The 21,872-nt window shown below is 43.2% G+C and overlaps 1 protein-coding gene across 1 annotated transcript in view; it reads left to right on the top strand.

The window, feature by feature from the left end:
• col5a3a (collagen, type V, alpha 3a) overlaps window positions 1-21,279 on the top strand; it is a 36,270-nt gene extending 14,991 nt beyond the window's left edge. Inside the window, exons 19-65 of the mRNA XM_076751590.1 lie at window positions 607-660; window positions 861-905; window positions 1,184-1,237; window positions 1,821-1,865; window positions 2,260-2,313; window positions 3,135-3,179; window positions 3,554-3,607; window positions 4,202-4,246; window positions 4,391-4,444; window positions 4,554-4,661; window positions 5,072-5,125; window positions 5,469-5,522; window positions 5,635-5,679; window positions 5,891-5,944; window positions 6,290-6,334; window positions 6,502-6,555; window positions 6,692-6,745; window positions 6,986-7,039; window positions 7,156-7,263; window positions 7,581-7,670; window positions 7,846-7,899; window positions 8,096-8,203; window positions 8,528-8,635; window positions 8,785-8,838; window positions 9,052-9,105; window positions 9,214-9,321; window positions 9,456-9,509; window positions 12,062-12,115; window positions 13,460-13,513; window positions 13,652-13,705; window positions 13,815-13,922; window positions 14,029-14,082; window positions 14,173-14,226; window positions 14,422-14,475; window positions 14,585-14,638; window positions 14,742-14,849; window positions 14,988-15,041; window positions 15,174-15,227; window positions 15,305-15,412; window positions 15,503-15,556; window positions 16,348-16,383; window positions 16,835-16,888; window positions 16,989-17,283; window positions 17,514-17,626; window positions 17,760-17,828; window positions 18,642-18,875; window positions 19,095-21,279. Of these exons, the coding sequence (XP_076607705.1) occupies window positions 607-660; window positions 861-905; window positions 1,184-1,237; window positions 1,821-1,865; window positions 2,260-2,313; window positions 3,135-3,179; window positions 3,554-3,607; window positions 4,202-4,246; window positions 4,391-4,444; window positions 4,554-4,661; window positions 5,072-5,125; window positions 5,469-5,522; window positions 5,635-5,679; window positions 5,891-5,944; window positions 6,290-6,334; window positions 6,502-6,555; window positions 6,692-6,745; window positions 6,986-7,039; window positions 7,156-7,263; window positions 7,581-7,670; window positions 7,846-7,899; window positions 8,096-8,203; window positions 8,528-8,635; window positions 8,785-8,838; window positions 9,052-9,105; window positions 9,214-9,321; window positions 9,456-9,509; window positions 12,062-12,115; window positions 13,460-13,513; window positions 13,652-13,705; window positions 13,815-13,922; window positions 14,029-14,082; window positions 14,173-14,226; window positions 14,422-14,475; window positions 14,585-14,638; window positions 14,742-14,849; window positions 14,988-15,041; window positions 15,174-15,227; window positions 15,305-15,412; window positions 15,503-15,556; window positions 16,348-16,383; window positions 16,835-16,888; window positions 16,989-17,283; window positions 17,514-17,626; window positions 17,760-17,828; window positions 18,642-18,875; window positions 19,095-19,241 (3,522 nt within the window). The 3' untranslated portion in view covers window positions 19,242-21,279. The remainder of the gene's footprint in view (window positions 1-606; window positions 661-860; window positions 906-1,183; window positions 1,238-1,820; window positions 1,866-2,259; window positions 2,314-3,134; window positions 3,180-3,553; window positions 3,608-4,201; window positions 4,247-4,390; window positions 4,445-4,553; window positions 4,662-5,071; window positions 5,126-5,468; window positions 5,523-5,634; window positions 5,680-5,890; window positions 5,945-6,289; window positions 6,335-6,501; window positions 6,556-6,691; window positions 6,746-6,985; window positions 7,040-7,155; window positions 7,264-7,580; window positions 7,671-7,845; window positions 7,900-8,095; window positions 8,204-8,527; window positions 8,636-8,784; window positions 8,839-9,051; window positions 9,106-9,213; window positions 9,322-9,455; window positions 9,510-12,061; window positions 12,116-13,459; window positions 13,514-13,651; window positions 13,706-13,814; window positions 13,923-14,028; window positions 14,083-14,172; window positions 14,227-14,421; window positions 14,476-14,584; window positions 14,639-14,741; window positions 14,850-14,987; window positions 15,042-15,173; window positions 15,228-15,304; window positions 15,413-15,502; window positions 15,557-16,347; window positions 16,384-16,834; window positions 16,889-16,988; window positions 17,284-17,513; window positions 17,627-17,759; window positions 17,829-18,641; window positions 18,876-19,094) is intronic.
• The last annotated feature ends 593 nt before the right edge of the window (window positions 21,280-21,872 follow it).

Here is a 21,872-nt window from a genome sequence, read left to right as displayed (position 1 = left end):
GACTCAGCAGGATTCTGTCCCTCCAAATGGATCACCCAGTGCAGGAAGAAATAGAGTGCCATAAGACATGTTAGGAAAGCTGTGTTAACCTACAAAGATACAGGAAAAGAGAGGAGTTGACTGTTTTGATGTGAGAGATGGGAAAAGTGAGACAGCGCGAGACATTTGGTTGGTGGTGAGCGAGATATGGAGAGAGGAAAGAGTGAGAGAGGGAAGAGATAAAATCCTGGCCTGAATGATTATATTTCCATATCAATCACTTCCCAGGAGATCACAGATGTGGCTTTGGAACAGGTGGCTTGGCCAGCCTACAAAGAGGGAGGCTGACAAAAACAGAGCACGCAAACACACTCACGCAAACACAGGCTACTGCAATCTCTGTGGCTACCACATACAAAACCAGATACACCCTCACACACACCCACGCACACACACACAGGCCCACGCATGCACACAAACACTAAAATATATTATTATCCATCTCTCTGTTTTTCACTCTCACTCTCTCCCTGCTTAGTTCTGATTTATGATTTCATATTCCACACTCACCCCATCTCATCATGAATGCAGGTTAGCTGCTGACTGTTTGCTGTGTTTTGTCTCCAGGGTGCTCGGGGTCTTGTTGGGCCAAGGGGGCCACCTGGCCCACCTGGCCAACCGGTAAGTCAACATCCCCTTGATTACAGAATCAGAGCTATTCAGTCCCTTCAACTCTATAAACGGTCTTTTAGTTAATGGAACCATCGATGTGTCACTGAGGATAAACAAGGAAGCAGATTGAACCGTGTCTCTTTTTTCAATCAAATTTTGACACTTCATCCATTATTTTCTGACAGTTTGTTTGTGTGCATTTTTATCAGGGTATTCATGGAACTGATGGAGTACAAGGGTCAAAGGGCAACCAGGTCAGTCCTGCTACCTTCATAAACACATTATTTACCTCCCATAACTAGCATTATATACCAATGATTAGAGTATAGTAATATAATATGGAAAAAGTCTTCTATGAAAATTAGTTGGTGGATGACAGTTTTATGAAAGTGATCTCAGCCACTGAAGCATTAGAGTGGAGTGGCTTCGTGTGGCCCTTAAATGAACCTGTTAAGCAGTCATGTGATGATGAGCTTATGACAAACATCATGTGGAGGCAGAATGTGTGACCACCAGTGTTTCGTGTTGCCAGGGTCCAGCTGGAGAGATAGGGCCCCCAGGTCAACAGGGAAATCCTGGAGTACAGGTACTGTACCAACACAAAAAAATTGCCCTGCTGCTGTGAGCATTAATCAGCTTATTACACATCTTAAAAAACATTCAAGTCATACAGACGAGCTTCAAGTATACAAAATCACTTGCAAGCATAAAGTTGCATCAACACATTTGCTCGGCGTCATTTTTGGTGGCATAAAACCTTCCTGAAGAGTTTTATATTTGCTTGCTCTGTTATAGGTTTATAAAATTTCCAGCCTTTTGGGCATTTAAAACCTTTTCGGAATCTAATTGCGTGTCACCAAAGTGTATTCAGGAGTACAAGGCTGTTGTTTTTCGAGATACAAGATTTTCACCCCACAGCAACAAAATTTCATTTTAAAATGGCATCAGAGATAATCAAATAAAGAAGATTTAATCATATTTTCAATTTTCCGGCATGTCAACAATCCACCCAACCGCCCCAGCTCACACAAGGACATCCACACATACTGTTCATGACTCTTACATACACACATAATCAAAGGCACACACAGGCTCAAGCAAAACCTCAACTCCCAGCCTTCTCCTAGTTATGTGACACTTAACCTGATTGATGTTTTGTTCTGGTTCAGGGCTTGCCTGGTCCTCAGGGTCCCATTGGAGTGCCTGGAGAGAAGGTAGGTAACCTGTCTCTCACTTAATTTCAGAATTAAAGTTGTGACCTCATGACCCCTGTCATCACATAGCCAGGGGAGGCCAGTTGAGCTGTAGAGTAAGATCCAACCTCTTCTGGCTCCCATTCAGACAAGACAGTGCTAGACAGGAAATCAATACACAAGAAACACACACAGGCATACCAGACACCAGAGACAGCCTTGGCCGATGCACATCAAGAGGCTCGACTGATAAAAGAAATTAAAAGTGGACTTAGCCACATATACAAAAGTCATAATACAATGTTTTGTAAAGGAGCAGCAAAGGGGGAGATATGGTCTCTGTGGCATAATTTAAAGTGCTGTGTCATATCTGAAGCACAGCTCCAGTGTTCATACCTCTGTCTGTCCTAAACAGGGTCCGCAGGGGAAACAAGGCCTGCCAGGACTACCAGGCATTGACGGCCCTCCTGTGAGTACACACAGACACACAAACAAATGCATGCATTAGCACAAACACACCGTAAAGATGCATGTGTCCAGGCATACATTTGTACATCAAGTATCTATGTGTGTGCATGTGAAGAGAGAGTGTACTGCTGCTACTTCATCAGTCATCTTGGTGGTCAAATTACAAGACGACTGAATGCAAATGACAAAATCAGCTCATTAACTACAAGGGTCTGCTCTTCATTCAAGCAGCACATTTTTTTTTCACAGAATAAAAACATACAGACTTATGTAATTGTATACAAGCAAAGACCTGTACTACATAATGACTGAGTATTCATCAATTATGAAGACTGCACCCAGATGGCCAGAATTTTTCGGATAAAAGCTCACGTAATGCTATACAAGCAATCAAACAAACTGTGTATGAATACGCAGATGTTAATTAATCTAAAGTAGCAAAGAAGAAAAAATCCACCAGCCTATTTTCTGTGGTCTGCCAGTAGGGGGACGCAGGAGGCATTTCTGGAATTGATCCAAAGGCTTGTGACATTTATAAAAGAATGAGAAATCCTGTTACAGTGAGCCTTTTCTCATCTCCAAGAAATCATTTTAGATTGCAGTCAGACACGTTTGAATGCATTTCACTTAATGCTCCTTCTATTGTTCTGCAAAGCTTTGTGACACACAGTGATTTCTTTATGGCGCTTTACTCTCAGTGCCGCCGGTGTTTCCTCTTGTTCATTGGTTGGTTGCATTCTGAAATTTCCACCCAGGAGTGACACAATAATGATGTATTTGCAGCAGTGCTAAGTCAATCTGATTTGTGTTTTTCTGTGTCAGGGTCACCCAGGGAGAGAGGGCCCCCCGGGAGAGAAAGGCATCCAAGTGGGTAACTGCATATCTGAGGCTTGTCTACTACAGTGTCATAGCAAGATATTAAAAGTGCAATATCATGCTGTTTCTTACAGTCCATTGTAACTGTGCACTCACTCATACTCTCACTCGCACTCAGTATTATAATAATTCCAGCGATGTCATCATCTTTATTGTATTGTGGCATTAGCTCATTAGAGTCAGCTGCATGCACTCATCAGCATCATCCACTCTTTCAGTTTGAAAACACTTATTGACAATTAAGGATAGGACACAGTGACCGGCTGCACTGCTTATTTGTATCTCGTCAAATAAATGCATTTTTGCTGACTGCTGCTTGCTAAAACTGAAGAATATTGATATTCTATTGTTTTTTTTTTTTGTAGGGTTTACCTGGTGCTCAGGGGCCTATTGGGTACCCTGGGACCCGTGGAGTCAAGGTGAGACTTTAATGCATCATGATCTCAGGTGTAATGTCCACTGAAATGTTTATTCCCAGGCACATTTCATTCTGCGTGTATGTCAACCTGTGACGGACAAGCTGTTTGAGTCTGTGACTGACAGGTGACAGGTGGAGGGAAAGTACCTCGGTTCTCAAGGGGACTGCTAACAACAGAATGAGGAACATTTGACGGATGGGAGAAATGTCAGAGTCAGATAGAGCAGAGCTGTGTGCGTAGGTGTGGAGCAGTCCATTTAGACTGGATTTGCTTTTGAAATAGAGGCATAAAAGTGAAGTAGTCGAAAAATGCCTTTCTGTTTGTTGTTGTTTGTTTTTACACATCAGGTATTATATCTGGTAGTTTGGCTCAACAACCTTAAGGGTGAGCATGACCGTGCTGGAAACCATTAGCATGAAATGAATGTAAGGTCAATAACTGCTCAATAACAGAGCAATTTTAGGTCAAGAGAAAATCAATACACACTTATAAATCATTTCACTGTTTTAGGTATTTCTGGAAATACAGGCAAATAGTGATTTTTCTATGTGATGTGAGAGTGGGTTTGTCAGTGTTTCTCCCACTTTTTCACAGGGAGCAGATGGAGTTAGGGGTCTAAAGGGGAGCAAAGGAGAGAAGGTGAGTGAAACAGATAGAAAGTCTTCATTTTGTTACTTGCTCTCAAACTGGATCATGACTGGAAGGACACTTGATAATGGATAATGCCATGATGCCATTTATCATCAAAGATCTTTCATCACACATCTCCTCATTGCATCATAGGGAGAAGATGGCTTCCCTGGGTTCAAAGGTGACATGGGTATCAAGGGAGACAGGGTAAGAGTGGCCACAAATCACAAGCCTCGGCCTCTTTTTCTCTCTGTTACTCTCTATTGGATCGGAGATAAAATTGTCACTTCCCTTCTACTCTCATTCTTGACTTTAGGGTGATAATGGAGCCCTTGGCGCTCGTGGAGAAGATGGACCAGAGGGACTGAAGGGCCAAGCAGGACCCGTGGGAGACGCTGGACCTCCCGGAATAGCTGGCGAGAAGGTACCTTTTTAAGAGATACATTTACATAACAAGGTTAGGACACAAATTTATAAGAAAACTAAACCTGCATTAGAACAGTTCCATTTGCTTAACTCAGTTTTCACTTGTGACAAAACTTTCTTATAAGATGAGCGTCTGTAAATCACTGGAATACACAACATACGCCTTTTAATGCCCTCACATTTATTACATCTGGCTGCAGCCCATTCCTAAGGCAAAACTGCTATCGAACTACTCTGTATGTTTAAGTATTTAATCTTTCAGTCATCACTCTACAATCACCGCTGTATTGGTACATGCATAGTCAGCAGTGTGTCATAAAAATCTTAATTAACAGTTTTCATGCATTCTTCTTAATATTCCTCTGGTTTGTTTCTTCCTCCACTCATATTCTGCCTGTATCTCTACAGGGTAAACTTGGCTTGCCTGGACTGCCCGGATATCCAGGAAGACTCGGTCCTAAGGTGATTTAGCATTGATGAGCTATTATGATCAGTTAATGTGTCCTCTGGTTCCTTTATCAGAGCTTTAAGCATCAAGATGGGTGTCTTTGGCTGGACTGTTTCCTGTCTGATTAAAAATAAAGCATGATAAATGGCTTATTAAAAAAAGGCTATTTTATTAATAGTTCATTAGTGACATCAATTCATTACATGTTGATGAATGGTGTATTTAAGGCTGTGTTGGGCTCATGGATTAGATTTGCTTTAATTTGATACAGTAGTTAATTATACGTTAATGAGACGTTGGGGGTGATGTGTGATGAATGGAAGGCTGAGGCTGATTAACCTCTACGTGTGTCTCCAGGGATCACTTGGCTTCCCTGGTGTGGCCGGGGTCCCGGGAGAGAAAGGACGAAGGGTGAGGACTGTTTTGACATTCTGACTGTTTCAGAATGTGGAAACTTTTTTTTTATGTTGGAGCTGTTGTAAAATAACTGAGAGATAAATTATTGTTAACCTCTACAATGCAGGGTCCAGCTGGTCAGTCGGGGCCGGGGGGGCAAAGAGGTCCTAACGTGAGTACAACTATAATTGATATGCCAATACACCATGTTTTTTTCTGAATTTATAAAACTGCATCTGCTGTAATTAGATACCGTCGGTTTACCACAACTTGTGGGAGGCACACTGCTACATCGCTGCAGTGTTTTCGCATCGGCAGACGTTTATTCCACCTCCAGATGAGTTATGCATGTGCTAATCAGACTGTTGTTTGTTTTCCAATAGGGAGCCCGGGGGGGACGAGGAGCAAAGGGGCCCACTGGAAAGCCTGGAGAAAAGGTGAGTTCAAGACTGACAGACACACACCCTGATATAAATGAAGACAGACACACATGCAGTTACACTCACATAAACACACACCTGGCTGACTCATAAAGTATGGATGAATGCGCCGACCAAGTGGGAACTGGTTGTTGCTGTTCGCTTCTAGATGACAGGCCATCTGGTGCAGTGAGAAGCTAGTGTCTGGCAGGAGATGCTTCAGTTTACACTCTCAACCTCAAACACCATCTTGGGAAAGCTAAAGATTTGTTGGCGGGGGAGAAAACTAAAAATGTTTGAGTGGCTCTTGTTTTTGTCCAGAAACTATGTTTTTATTTGTTTTCTGCTGCGTCCACCTGGTAGGGTTCGTCTGGACAAGATGGTCCTCCAGGATCCCCCGGAGAACAGGTAATAATAATAATACTGTACATTGCATGCCTGAATAAGACCATAGATCTGACTCAGTGAGGCTGGCAACACAGAAGCAGTCTCATACATCAGTGTAGGAGAAGCACCAGGAAATTCAATCTGGTGTTTGAGACAGCATCTTGACAATTTGTATTACTATTTTATAGGGTCCCCAAGGACCACAGGGAAGACACGGTGAACCAGGACCTAAAGGACCCACTGTGAGTGGTCTAAGATGTGCTATATAGTGTTTATCCTGTGATTTAATGTTACTCCTGTTTACCTCATCTCATTTTATGTTCGCCTTTGTTCAGGTTCAGTTCATTTCAATGCTGTAAGAAAATGCTTCCCTTTCAGGGTCCACCTGGAAAAGATGGATTACCAGGACATCCAGGCCAGAGAGGGGAACCAGTGAGTCACCTTTAATGTCAATAAAACCACATATTTGGTATATAGCACTTTCTTCTGTGGGGTGTCAACACAGCATGCAAGTCAAAAGCTGTGACTGCGGAGTGCAAGTTAAGAGACCTACATTAGACTAAATCTAGTAAAGCAACCAGCCCTTGTGTGTAGTCCTCACATAAGCAGATATATACATCCCACTGACTCTGTCCTCACTGAGGGTCATCAGACTTGTGTCTTTTTCTTCAGGGCTTCCAAGGCAAGAATGGACCCCCTGGCCCCCCAGGTGTTGTTGGACCACAGGTAAGAGGACCAGCTAACAGTCACAGTTTATTCTTAAGCAAAGAGCTATTTGTTTCAGATAGCATGCCTTGAATACCTGCTCTGTGATGTGTGTTGTGTAATTTGGTTGTTTTCAGGGCAAATCTGGTGAAACAGGGCCAACTGGAGATAGAGGCCATCCAGGTTCACCAGGACCACCGGGTGAGCATGGTTTACCGGGAGCTGCCGGAAAGGAGGGTGCCAAGGTGAGTGGTTTTCCTCATAATGTCAAGATCATAATCCCTTACCAGCATCACCTTATTAGTATTATATTAGATAAAGCCCAAGGACTCCCTCAGCACTGCCTGAATATCTTATCTCCTGGGTCTCATCCTATCCTCTAATTTGCTAATAAATAACAGAGGAAACCTTGCAGTGTTGAGTGTATTATGGCTCATAAAAGATAAATGTTCTGTCTTTGTGTGACTTGCTGGTTGGTGTGATTTATGACTGCATAAGGGCCTGCTGTCTGCTGGCTACTTGCCTTATATCTAATCACATATGTGGTACGTGTGGTTTCCAGGGAGACCCAGGTCCACCAGGAGCCTCAGGGAAAAGTGGCCCTGCTGGGCTTCAAGGCTTCAGAGGAAGCAGAGGGACCCCTGGTGCAATGGTAACGCAAAGTTCTATACATCTCACTGTCAACATTAGAGTCTCTTGAAAGGCGCGGTTTGCCATTAGATCACGACTGAACTTAAAATCATAGCAGCGTACCAACTGAACCAAAGCAATTGTAAACTACTGAAATTCAATGATGGTAAATTATGTATTGGATGTCATCTCTCCAGGGTCCTGCAGGTCTGAAAGGAGGAGAGGGTCTACCTGGTGTTGCTGGACCTATTGTAAGTCAAATTTTGTAAAAATTGCTTCATATCTCACTCCCTGCACTCAGCTCAGCTTATATGTTATATACAACACTAGAACATGTGAGGCAGGAGGCTGTTTCCATGGTGACCAGTGATCCTGACAGCCACATTAAATCTTAAAGTAAATCATCAGATACACTTACCTCACCTCTCCATCTCATCTCATTTGCAGGGTGCTACTGGAGAGAGGGGCCCCGCTGGGCTGGCTGGTGCTATTGGCCAGCCAGGGCGGCCCGGTGGCGTGGGTCCTGCTGGGCCGATGGGAGAGAAAGGCGAGCCAGTAAGACTTCGAACATTGCTAATTTAGTGTCTCCGGCAAAAGTGTCAAGAACATATACTGTACCATCATGTCCCACCACTTGGTGATAAACAACATGTGCTCTCGCTTTGGAATGTGTCATTATGAGACAGAGAGCGGGGAGAGGTAAAGGAGACAGAGAGAGAGAAAGGGAGGCAGAAAATATGAAAGTGATCAAGCCTGCTTTCTTGGGTGCGAGTTTCCTTCCCGGTATGATACATTAATCAATGTGTCATACTGCTATATGAGGATAATAAGTATTGTAGCATTTGCTAGATGTGCACGGTTTCCCCATCTGTTCTCTAGGGAGAGAAGGGGCCTGTGGGCCCAGCTGGGCATGATGGGGAACCTGGACCTGTAGGGCTGCCAGGGACTGCGGGACCCCCTGGACCTCCAGGAGAGGACGGAGACAAGGTAGTTACATTAGCCAGCCAGCATTGGTCTTCTGCTTTACACTGCTGTAAAGTGCTTGCTGACTTTTGGACATAATTGTTTGCGTGCGTGCGTGTGCGTGCGTGCGTGCGTGTGTGCGTGCGTGCGTGTGTGTGCATTTGTCACCATAGGGAGAGACAGGAGGACCCGGCCAGAAGGGCAGCAAAGGAGACAAAGGAGAAGCCGTGAGTATGAATTTTATGTGACTAGTTGAAACATCACATCATCACCTTGCATCACCAGGAGGTAAAGGACGAACTGGCCTATAATTGGTTTGGGGTAATTCATTGTAATAGCTGTTTGCCTGGACAGTGCATCCTCTGGTGAAATGAGCAGATGGTTTTAATCATGTCTTTCCTACAATGAATGTGCATCGAACTGCCCCTCTGCCTTTCTAGGGACCCCCAGGACCTGTTGGAAGTCAAGGACCTGTAGGCCAGCCAGGACTGACGGTATGTTACGAAAACTCGGAGGGCATCATTTAAAAACGTATCTTTGTATAATTAGGCGGTTTAGGTTGTGCAGTGCTCACAGTGCTGACCTGTCTGTGTATATTTCAGGGGGCAGATGGTGAGCCAGGTCCTCGTGGGCAGCAGGGCATGAACGGGCCAAAAGGAGATGAAGGACATAGAGGTTTTAAGGGGGCATCTGGTCCTTCTGGATTACAGGTAAAAATTACTATCAATTCCAAAACTGACTGTATCTCCACGGGCTCATGTCTGACTCCACATTAATACTTCAGTTTATATTTCTTTCCATTCCATGCCTGAGACTATGTTGACCACCATCTCTTCATTTGTAGGGAATGCCAGGACCACCTGGAGAGAAAGGAGAGAGTGGGCATGTTGGATCAATGGTGAGTACTGCTCAGCAATCTCAGCACATACAGCACTCATCTCAAGTCCACTGCTATGGTCCAGTGTCAGTCTCAAGTCTCTTCTCAGCACCACTTTTCAGACATCTTGCACTTTTCTTCATGATTGTTATGACTTTGACTCGCCTTGCTCTTGTCTGACATTGGATATCGGCTTGTCTTTTCCTCACTTTCCAAACAACTTTGACTATGTTTCTCCCCTTTTCCTCATTTTCTCCCCAGAATCAAAAGCAGTTTAAGGAATCTTTTTGAAGAGCAAACATATGCATGTATTCATTAGTAAGAAAGCAATGAATAATTTGTTTAGGATGGAAAGCAGAGCTTCTGCAAATACAGTATATGTTGTAAAGACACGGGCCTTCAGTGTGAAGGCACTACATAGTTTCATACAGGAAGTACTGAAATGTCTTGTTAGTGCCAGGACCGCCCTGTTCTGTCATTGTGGGTGTTTCTGATTAAGGTGTGCCATCGAAACTCTCACAGGGCTTGATTAACGTATTAGTGTATGTGACAGCAGTTTCCAAGAAGCAGACAAAGACCTTCCCTTTTGTTTCGGAAAAATTCAATGATGTGCAGAGGTTGATGAGATCAGGAGGGTACAGTAAATAGCACCTGCACCAAAATTATAATAAGCTATGAGTGCGACAGTCACTTGCCATAAAACATTTTTAAGGCAATCCCATTGTATTATGAAATACATCTCATACTGCCTTCATATGAGAGGAATACAGTGCAAATGTTTCTTAAGGTGAGGAATGTTTTGTTTTTTCAGTTGTCTGTTAAAAAACAGATGACTGTTATTGAGTCAATTAAAGGTGCAGAGGTGAAATTATGTTGGTTTTAAGATTCTTTCTGACCTGGTGGTTTCCGGGTTATTCTACGAACCGTACTGTAATTGTTCAAGGTTATCAGCAGACTATACAATATAGCTGGTACACAGACAGCCCACCACAGCTCTTTAAATTTTAATTAGTGCCGCCTATTTAGTTTGTTAGCACCTACTGTGCTGATTCTGCTACCTTTTCTTCTGCTGGTAATCATCAATGTTTACCGCCCTCAAACTACCGGAAGTGACCTTCAGTGGGGCTTAGTTTACTTTGCAATACTCAACTTATTTAAGATAATAAATTTAACTCCTCTGCTCACAGACTACAGTATATGAGCCAAGAGTTGTGTTTCCTTTCTAATATCCTCTCTTGACAAAGCAATGGTAATCCCACATTAGCTCTAAGTAACTGTCCTTAGCAGTTAATGTTATGTAAACTAGTCAACCATATTACTATGGCATTTAACATGTACTGTGTCATTATGGTGTCGATGAAAAACTGTAATCTTAGGTTAAATAATGGATACTCTCCAGTCAGCTGCTCCCTCAGTTCCCTTCCTCATATCTCTACTGTTGGCTTTAGCTAAAAGAAAGAAAGCCTTTTAAACCGTTAAACCTATAACAATCTAAAGACATCTTTTCAATGTGTGATGGCTCTTCAAGGCGGAGTATGAATGATAAAATGGACCAGGACTTCATGTGCAAGAAAGACGAGCCCAGAGAATGGAAGGTGGTCCTGTATGTAAAAGGAAGAAAAAGATAAAAACGAGAAAAGAGAGCAAGTGACAGAAAGGAGGCAGTGGAGCAGTGGAGTGGAGGGAAGAGGCGGGGCACTGATTGTAAGCAGGAAGACGGTGTGACAGCTGCTAATCAGATTAGCCTCAGCCTTGGCTGTCTAATGAGCATCCTCCTTTGTGACAGTCATCTCACGGCGCTGTCAACCATGAACACACGCTCAACAAGATTCTCTATAGCCCCTCTTCTCCACAGCCAGATTAGGGAGGGAATGCATCAGAATGGAACCAAAACAAAAGAGAGAGAGAAAGAGAGGAGAGGAGAGATGCTGAAGACTCAGTGGGGAAGTTTCATTCATGTGTGAGTGTTGCGGATCACAGAATTCTCCCCTCTAATGCTCAAGTAGCTCTCTGCCAGAAGGATATGTGTTTCCTCTAGTCCCACACAGTCTCTCTCTGGGCAGATTGTCTGTCTTTCTGTCTCAGTGTCTTTACAACACAAGGCCCCCTCCAAGACTTCAGAGTGATTCAGAGCACAGCTCAACATCTACTCAACTGAAACTGAAGCCGAGCACAGTTAGGATTAATTGCTTGGCACTCTCTTGCGCTGCACAGAAAAGTCAAATCATATGCCGTCACTGTGGCTGAGAGAATATGGTCTTGCACATCACAGACTAGAGGTTTCTTATTAATAAGGGAGAATAAGAGGAGGGGGATCAGAGCCTGTGTCATATTGAGGGTAATGACCTGTCTTTATGTCTTCATCATGTCACTGCGATAATGATCATAGATTCTGGGGCCATTACATAAGCAATCCACCATGGGCTGACTCGAACGCTTATTTCATTTAAGAGGCACCAGTCAACCCCTGGCTCGAATTCAGTTTGTATTTCTCTGTGTGCTTCATTGACGCAGTATATCCCTATTGTCTGCACAGAGGTCCTAATGAAAACATTTCATTTCTCTCTCTACAGGGGCCTCCAGGACAGCATGGCCCACGAGGCCCTCAGGGGCCCATTGGGGGAGAGGTAGAGTGAAGCGTGACTTTTTAAATGTATTTATTTCTGTAAATCTGTGTTCAGTCTGTTGAAACGCTGGATGCATCCGGATGGCACATTTAATTTGGTAATGCTAATCAGCATAATCAACATCACCAAGTATTATATTTGGTCCTCTCATAATGAATAATGGATTCCTGTAGTTCCTTTCTGTCAGATTTAAGCTTGATTTCCATGCATTTTAAACATAATTAATGGAAATTCATCATTAAGGCTTAATCATAATTGTTGTTAATTTAATTTTGAATTTTAAATGTTCTCCAAAATCCGACTTTCACAAACAGACCTTGCACCAATATTGGAGTTCCCATATTTTCGAGTGATGGCAGCCGCATGCCTCTGGGACTCATTAAGAAAACATGACGGTGTATCCGCTTCCATTCAATACACAATATTATCTTTAATATTTCAAACTGAACAATGGCTTATCCTTACACACCGCAGATGCTTACCTACTTTTCCAGCCTCTCATCTCTTCATATACAGTCTCTTCATTTGAACACATCCTGCCACAGACCTTCCACTGCTTTTTGAAACTTGAATTATTCAGTAGAATTAGGATATAATCCCAGGGAGAGAGTTATATTTACTGCTCTATGAATCATTAAGAAGTATTAGACTATCATCCCTAAGAGGCAGTTATATTTACCTCTAGTAATGGCCATCTCTCTACAGCCCCTCACACTGGTCAATTATTCAGCAGTAAGCTGCAGAAATCTGTGTATGCCACGATAGTGCTTCATCACAGGAGGCGTGGAAACACAGTGGTGCAGAGATGGTAGGATTCCTAAATGGACTGATACAGGAGTAGTGGAAGAGAGCGAAATAGGGTGGGATGGCATGTGAGGAAAGCAGTTGACAGCGGGAGCTTAGTAGTAGTGCGTGGCTGTACTCAGCTCTCATGTTTGTGCACTCAACCGGAGATGTGCTTTTACTGGGTTCATCTCGAGACACAAAGCACAATACACTGACATACATGCGTGCACAGTAACACATGTGCACACACACATAGACACACATACACACAAACAAACAAAACTGATTGAGAGAAGAGAAATAGAATCCACACTACTGTGTGACTCAGACACTACCCACATAGCAAACCTGACGCTCAGTATTTTTCCTTGTGTTGTGATAATTCTGTTCCAGTTTCAGCTTTCAGTGAGTGGAACTGCTGACAAACAAAACAAAACAAAACAAAACAAAAAAAATACTGCGCCAAGAACGTGATTTTCAAAAATCAAATGAATATTTCAAACATGTCCTTGTTTTATGATATTTTGGCCCAAGCTGTTCTCTCTCCTCCTGCTGCAGGGCCCACCTGGAATGCCTGGTGGAGTTGGTCAACCTGGACTTGTTGGAGAGAAGGTCAGCATTTCCCATTAGCGACTACGCAGTTTGTGCCTGTGTGCATAACAGTAGAAAGATGGTAGTTTATGCGTGTGGTCTACCAGTGTGTGTGTGTGTGGTGTGTTCTTATCTTACCAAATGTACCCTCCCCTCCAGGGTGAGGATGGAGAAGCTGGAGACCCTGGGTCAGCTGGAGAGCCTGGTATTGCTGTGAGTCACGTTGCCTCATCTTTCCTTCCTGTCTCACTAAACCACATCCTTTCTTTGCTGTCTCTCTTCGCCCTTTCATTGATTGTCATTTCGTATGCTGGTGTCCCAGGGTGCTAAAGGCGATGTGGGGGAGAAGGGTGACTCTGGTCCTCCTGGTGCAGCAGGGCCTCCAGGAACTAGAGGAACACCAGGGGAGGATGGACCCAAAGGCAACCTTGTGAGTCTTTATTTCTCTGGATCAGTGATTTTTTCTTGCTGTGGTTGTTAAGCCAGTCAGCCTGGTAATGTCATGCCATGCTGAAATGCACTGTTTTTGTCCATAGGGCCCTGTTGGATTCCCAGGAGATTCAGGACCCCCTGGAGAAGCTGGCGTCAATGTGAGTATTATTTTTATTATTGCTTTGTCATTCATTTGTCATGAACTTATTTGTTTGGTCGTTTCTTCACCATGATATTTTTTCATTTAGGGAATAGATGGTGGACCGGGGCCTAAAGGAGACAATGGAGAAGCTGGCAAAGCAGTAAGCAGTATTTTTCATTCACTGCACATGTTGACAACTCTAATAGCTTTTGAATGCTTAGCTGAGGTCTTTATTCTCTGTGCTATATTGAGGTTTTGCACCTTCAGCATTATTACTGAGCTTTCCTCTCTGTTTTTGTGACTGGATGGGAGTGTGTTTTTGTCTTAACTGTAGTCCCTTGTCTGTTCTCTGCAGGGACCTCCAGGAGCCTCTGGAGAGCCTGGTCCCACAGGACCTCCTGGACGAAGGGTGAGCTTAGCACATTGTTCAAGCTTGTGTGCGTGAATGCACCTAGTTTCTATATGTGGGTTTGCTTGTAGTTAAAAAACTCTTACCATCATCTTGTTCTCAACCTCAGGGTCATGTAGGTGCTGCAGGAAAAGAAGGCAAGCAAGGCACGAAGGGAGCGAAGGTAAGGATAATGACTGAGCTCTGTGCTTGTCTTCCAACAAAGCCTTTGTGATGTGTTCTGTTCCTAATGCCTTGCTGTTTCTGTCTGTTCCTCTGCTCTGTAGGGGACCACAGGAGCCCATGGTCCAGTGGGGAAAACAGGCCCAGTTGGACCCCAAGGGCACCCAGGGAGGTCTGGCCCAGAAGGTCTTCGAGGCATCCCAGGTCCCGCGGTCAGTACACAGCCTGAGGCAACATCATTAAAGGAATACGCAGACCATCAGAATTTTTAAAACATTCAGTCCTGTTTGTGTTTGCCTTTAATCAGTGCTTCAGCACACTGTGAGCAAATTCATGTGTTTGTTTTCTAGGGTGAGCAAGGGTTAAATGGGCCACCAGGACAAACTGGACCACCGGGGCCAATAGTAAGATACTTACATTTATATTGAATGAGCGGTGGGGTTTGGGAGATGTATAATATTAAGTCAAGATTCCCGATACAACCAAACCTTATTTCATAAGCATTGGCCAACTTAAACTTCTGACATTATTAACAGGGGCCACCAGGACTTCCAGGATTAAAAGGAGACCCTGGAAACAAGGGAGATAAAGTAAGTGTTTTGCCCTTTACTCTCTAGCAGTCAAAACCTTGGGAAACAATGGTGATGAACCATGTCTCTGTCTGCAGGGTCACGGTGGGTTGATCGGTCTAATTGGCCCCCCAGGAGAACCTGGTGAGAAGGGAGATAGAGGCCTGCCAGGGATACAGGGTACACAAGGGCCTAAAGGAGATGAGGTACATATCTTTGCAACATCATGCATGTGATACACTTCTGCAAAAAGGAAGGTCAGTTTACTAACAACATGTGTTTGTCCTTATATCTAGGGTATGGCCGGCCCATCTGGTCCCAATGGCCCACTGGGACCACCTGGACTCTCAGTAAGTGGTATAGCATTTACAGTATATACGTTTTTCAAGCCACTACATGACACAACACACATGCCAGCAACGTCACAATCCCCATACAAACATTGAACATGGATCAAACATTCATGCATAAACCCAGTTGAATTCACATTTTGAGTGTAAGGCAGAAGGAGGTGAATTTGCCTTCTCCTTACATTGAAGTGTTGAAACCTGTTCATGCTTTTTTTTCAGGGGCATGTCTGAAAACAAATTTATGTAGAAGCTTCAATCAAAACTGTTAATGATGTAATGATGTATTCAGACAGTATGCATACCTGTGGTCTGCTGCATTGTAACTCGCATCTTTTAATCTGAAGCCATCCTTCTGCAAAGATTCTATTGATATGAAACAAATGCAAAACACATATTTCAGAGGAAGAGCAGAAAGGCAATAAGGTTTTTATATACTGTCTCATTTAAAGAAAAGTACAGTCATTCTTCTATAATGTTGATGAAAATTGATCAATTGTCCGTGAAACTCAATGAATGCTAATTTAAAGGTCATATAAGATTTGGATCTTGGGGATCTAACTGACGATTCCATCTGCAAAGAGCTAAGCACCAGTTCTATCCAGTGAGCTTATACAGTCCTGTTATTACTCATTGTTACTTAGTCGTGAAAGCAGGCCATGTCACTAAGCAGGTGCCTCATTTTCCAGTGAATAGCTGCTTATCATTTTACAATTGTTAACTGATTAATTAGATAGATTTCTAACTTTAATAGCTGTTATCCTGATTACTAACTCCCCTTTCTCCACTCTCAGGGTGCTGCTGGTCAGAAAGGATCGAAGGGAGAAATGGTGAGTAATGTGTCTTATCTATACGTTACCATTCCTACACTCACATCTCAGCTTGGTTAGCAGCTGCAGGGAACATATGCTGGGGAGGAGAGAAAAAGTGTGTTTGTTGGCTTAAATGTACCATGCTTCATAATCATAATGCTCTACTGTGTTTACCACATGTCTTTGGAACTAAAAGCCTGCTGTACAGCCACGCTTGCCTTGTGTGTGATTTTTCCATTGGGCCCTTTTAATAGGATTTGGTTCTGGTGTGTGTGATGTTATGAAAACCACTGTAGTGTGTCTTGAGAGCCAAGGCTTTGACCACAGAGTGCTGATGCACACAGCTGGATAATCCTATAAAGCAGAGGCCATATCTGCCTGGATAAAGCTGGGATTTAGCCAAGTGGTCTGAGTGAGGCTCCAGGTGAGACATGATTGACACAAAGTTTTGTCTGCTTCTGTTCTCCAGGGTGCTGTTGGTCCTAGAGGAGATCCAGGCCCTGCTGGCCCCCCAGGATCCCCAGTGAGTACTGTCAATGATCCACATCAAGGTCTTCTCAGTTCCAGCTTTATCATCTTCCCTTCCCTTTCACCTCTTGCTCAACTCTCTGTGCTACTTCCAGGGACCTCCTGCAACAATAGTTCAGCCTCTGCCAATCAGGGAGGGCAAGCGGAAACGAAGAAGGCACTCCGAAAAGAGAGAAGAAGCAGCCCCATCTAGGGAGGAGGACCTCGATATTGAGGAGTTCCTCCAGGGAGATCAGCCTCTTGAGGATGCTGAGGGAATGGAAGAAGTCTTTGCCACCCTATCATCAATGAAAACAGATGTGGAATTGATGAGGAGGCCCCTGGGAACCTTTGAGAGCCCTGCCCGGACCTGCAAAGAGCTCATGATGGTCCAACCTCACTACAAAGATGGTTAGCAAAGACAGTGCTTCATAATTGATGCCTATTTCACCACTCTAAAAGATTTATCCAAACTAGTCCAGGAACAACTGGACACATTTCATATATGGACACATCCCTTTTAAGTCAAAAAGCTGTTTGTCATTTTACCAGCTGCATGTTATCATCTCGTTACCCCTAGATGTATTCATTATATCAACATCTGGTGCTTGATTGATGTCCTTTCTTTGTACATTTTGTAGGAGACTACTGGATTGATCCTAACCAGGGCTGTCACAGAGACTCCATCAAGGTCTACTGTAACTTCACAGCTGATGGAGAGACATGTCTCTACCCTGACAAGAGAATTGAGATGGCAAGTCTCCAATCTCTGGCTGTCAAACTTTACAAAGCCGACCTCGTATTACATCAGAGCACAAATCACTCCCTTTATCCCTTGAGCCTAAAATTTTACTCAACATCTTCCCTCTCGCCCTCTGTGTGTCTAGGTGAAATTAGCAGCCTGGAACAAAGAGAAGCCAGGAAGCTGGTTCAGCCAGTACAGGAAAGGCAAGCAGGTAAAAAATAAACCTACCCTTAATCTCAGCTGGCTCCAAATGTCAGGCAGTCTTTTTCAGCTAAATTACTCATCCTAATTGAGAGTGTTTGAATGATATTCATGCATGTGATTGAGGTGCGGGCATGTGTACGAGCGTGTTCGCATGAATGTGTAGGCATGCGTGTGCACGTTCGTCCGAGTGCACATGACTGCATGTGACTGTTTATTTGTAAATCTACGCATCGTATAATTTGGTATTAATTTATTAGACCATGTGCAATGAGAACTCATTCGATATTGCCAGCAGTTGTTTTCAGAAGTCAGGGTGACTCACACAGAGCCATCGGTTGCTCTTGACTAGCATTCAGGGCAGCACACGCAGAACACTGGCCTTTCATGTGCACCTGATCAGAGGTCTCATAACCCTCTCAGATAATCACAGAGCTGCCAGCACAATTGCAGCTCACAGACTTTTTCACAGAGTCCTTGAATCTGCTGGGTTCTTTCTCCTTCCTTAATATCTTGACTTCCTACTTTACTTTCCCTGGCTGTTCTGATTCTGAAGAGAAGTTGCTGTAACCTTTTCACCCCTGCTTACATAAACCCCTTCATCAGCACAAGACAGGAGATTTGTAATTTCATATTTGTCTGACAGATTAAAGGCTTTGAATTTTTTTTTTTTGTTTTTGTTTTTGTGGTTTCAACTCTTTGAGAGAAAACATGTTTTTGTGTATATTATCTCATTCGGTGAGAATTTATGTTATTTAAGGGTAATGCTGTTTTAAACCTGTGGCTGTAGTACATACCTAATGCCTATGTGTCTGTCATCCAGTTCTCGTACGATGACAGGGATGGGAACCCTGTACATGTAGTTCAGCTGACCTTCCTGAAACTACTCAGTGCCACGGCCAAGCAGAGCTTCACCTACACCTGCCAGAACTCGGCAGGCTGGTTTGACAGCACCTCCCGCTCCTACCAGCGTGCCCTCCGCTTCCGGGGCAGTAATGATGAGGAGCTGACACAAGCCAAAAGCCCCTTCATCAATGCAGTGCATGATGGATGCCAGGTCAGTGCAGGGAAAGAGACTTGCTGGACAGATAAGAATTACCCTTAATGAAACCAATAAGTTTATCAATTGTGTGGAAGGCTGGTGTTTGATTTAATAAGTAGGTAGCCATAAAATCACTGACTAGAAAAGGGATTGAGGCCAGAGTGAGTGGGGAGAGCTAGTTTGTTGAATTAAGCCAAGCAAATTCTAATAATGGCTTTCATTTTTCTCTTTCAGTTCCGCAAAGGTCAGGAAAGGACTGTTCTAGAGATTGACTCCCCCTCAGCAGAGCTGCTCCCTGTTATAGATGTGGCTCCAGCAGACTTTGGCAACAGCAACCAGAAGTTTGGATTCCAAGTTGGACGAGTTTGTTTCAATGGTTAACATCTTGCCAACGAAAAAACAAACAAAAAACGACACACAGCAAGTTTTCAGTAAAAGGAACTGGACTTTTACCGCTGCCCCAAGCAATATTTATTATATTATGTTCCTGTATGTGGTGGGTTTGTGGTATATTATTTAAGACTCTTCAACAGCCATGCTCTATGGCTTTACAACAATGAGAAGAATGGCGAGAAAGAGGATATGCAACAGTGGGAACAAAGCACATTTACAAAAGGGAAATATTCCAATTAGATATATTTAATTTCAAGTGTTTTTGTGTTCTTCTTCTCTCACTGTTTGAGTGTGTTGTATCCTCTAGAAGGAGGAATGCACCACTAATGATGACCACTTCTAAACAGATCTGTCCAATCACGGAAAGGAGACGGTCTGTCATTCTGTGGTTTGGGTCAGTGAAGTGGAGCTTTTCAGACCATGGATAAAATTGTTGCTACCTAATGTTTTACATAGACTGCGACTGAATAAATCAGAGTTGTAGTCGTACTCATTTGCATGCTCAGATTTCACTATAATTACAATTGCACAGCAGTTGTGAACTAGCCTAGCATATTAATTCCACACAAGCACAGTAATTAATTTCCTGTGTGCAGGAATGATAAATTGTCCTTTTTACCCTTCAACTGCAGTTTGCTCAGTGAATTACCTTGATTAGTATTCAATAGGCGTAGCTAGTTATTGAACCCGACACTTACTTGAACGGATAAGGTTGTTTTCTTTATTGGACTGCTTCCCTCCATGGGCTTGATAATAAGCTTTTTGAGCCCTCCATGTTTCCAATGACTACAGTACTGTATATGTCAGACTAATATCCTTTCCACTGTGGTATACTGCTATGATATACCTCAGCAACTAGGTTGGGGATATTTCAGGGCAAAAACTAAGAGCATGCTGATTAAAACCTTCTCTAGTCTTAACTGCAATCCTTTATACCAAGTGACGTTTCACGTATCTCTTGAAAGCTTTTTACAATTGCTGACATAACCTGTTTTCACATTTCTGCCTTACTCAGAGGTTTCTTGGTTTTGTTCATATGTTGAAATTTCAACAGAAAATGTTGCTGTTCATGTGACATGATTTGCTCTTCAGTGGTGCTAAAGATGATTCTGTTATTTTTGTGTCACTGTGTTTGTGTGTCTCTGTGGGCAGGATTATAGGGCTAGAGAGGGAGAGGGTTATTGCTCTTTCAGCGGCACCAAACGCCCTCAGAGGCGGGGGACGAGTCTACTGTGTTTTTTTGCACATCTTCTGGCTGATTGTGCCAATTTCACAGGGCCAGTGAAAGGAGGTTAGAGCCAAGAGCCAAGGATTGATCACTTTAAAGGGAAAATCCACTTAGAAACTGAATTTACATTGTGCTGATCTACTGATTTTTCATAGTGAACCCAGTGTCAACAAATACATCAATTCAATCAGTCACAGCAACAAGTACGGAGTCAAAGATGGCATCTGTAACATTTTGAGATTTTCAAATTACCTTTAAAAATCGTGGAGCTGTGAGTCAGAAATTGTCCTCACATCCCAGTGACATTACCATGCATGCTATTACAGTGCCATGTTATTCCATTATTCACTATCTGTGGAGCAGCTCCAGGATTTGTTTTTAGATGACATTATTACTACAGTCTGTCTGTGCATGTCAGCTTAAACAGAGACTTCTTCAAATTAGCAAATAGAGCTGTGAGATATTACCAAAATGACATATGTATGTGGATTCTATTTTATTGTTGATTTTCCCTTTGCAAACGACGTTTCTTAATGCTCTGTCTACCTTCTCTGACTCAAACAGTAGACTGTGTGCCCATTATGTGTAATTTTTCACTCCCGCTGTGCTGTTTGTTTCATAGCGTTTAAACATTCCAGTAATTAACTCCTCTCCTCCGGTCCCATCCTGCACTGCCCCTCTTGTGTATAGTGTTTGTTGGACTAATTTTATATACTGTACAGTTATTCTGAGGATTTTATGAGCAGTAACCTGTTGCCTGAGTGAAAAACAAATTTATTTGTCAAAAATTGATGTGCGAATAAAACAAACAAGAAATCATTTTGTTTTTTGTTTTCCTCTCCGGGCCAATGTGGCCAGGGGGGACAAATATCCATTTGAGCACGTGGCTGTCTGCAGTGTCCAGTCCGAGTGTAGATAAACAAAGCCCTTCATTACAAACTAGCTCTGCAACATTCACTCTACAAGCATGTAATCATCATCCCCACACAGCTGATGTGATCAACTCTGATTTACTCCCCAATTCATTTGTTTCAATTAGCCCAGTTTCAGTCCTCCTGATGGACGGTGGAGAGGAGACAGATGCAAGGTAAGGATGGAAGAATGGATGGTGAGAACATGAGAAGAGGTCAGTGATGAAATGGCTGAGGATAAGGTATGCAGCCATGGAGATTTGATCTGTTTAGTGGAGGTAAAAAGCTGTGCAAGACTATTTTCAACCGCCTGATTGTGTTTAAAACTATTTCATCATTCTCCTTTCACATACTCTGTCTCACTGTCTACCTACTTATCTCTGTTGCAACCAAAAACACACACAATAATTGCTTTTATGCTCCATTCACACCGACATATGTGCACACACTCATGCACGCACGCACACACACACACACACT

Source organism: Chaetodon auriga, chromosome 16, assembly GCF_051107435.1.
Source record: "Chaetodon auriga isolate fChaAug3 chromosome 16, fChaAug3.hap1, whole genome shotgun sequence".
Classification (NCBI taxonomy): Eukaryota; Metazoa; Chordata; class Actinopteri; order Chaetodontiformes; family Chaetodontidae; genus Chaetodon; species Chaetodon auriga.
Note: the sequence above shows the minus strand (reverse complement) of the source record. Positions and strands in the feature narration are given on the sequence as shown.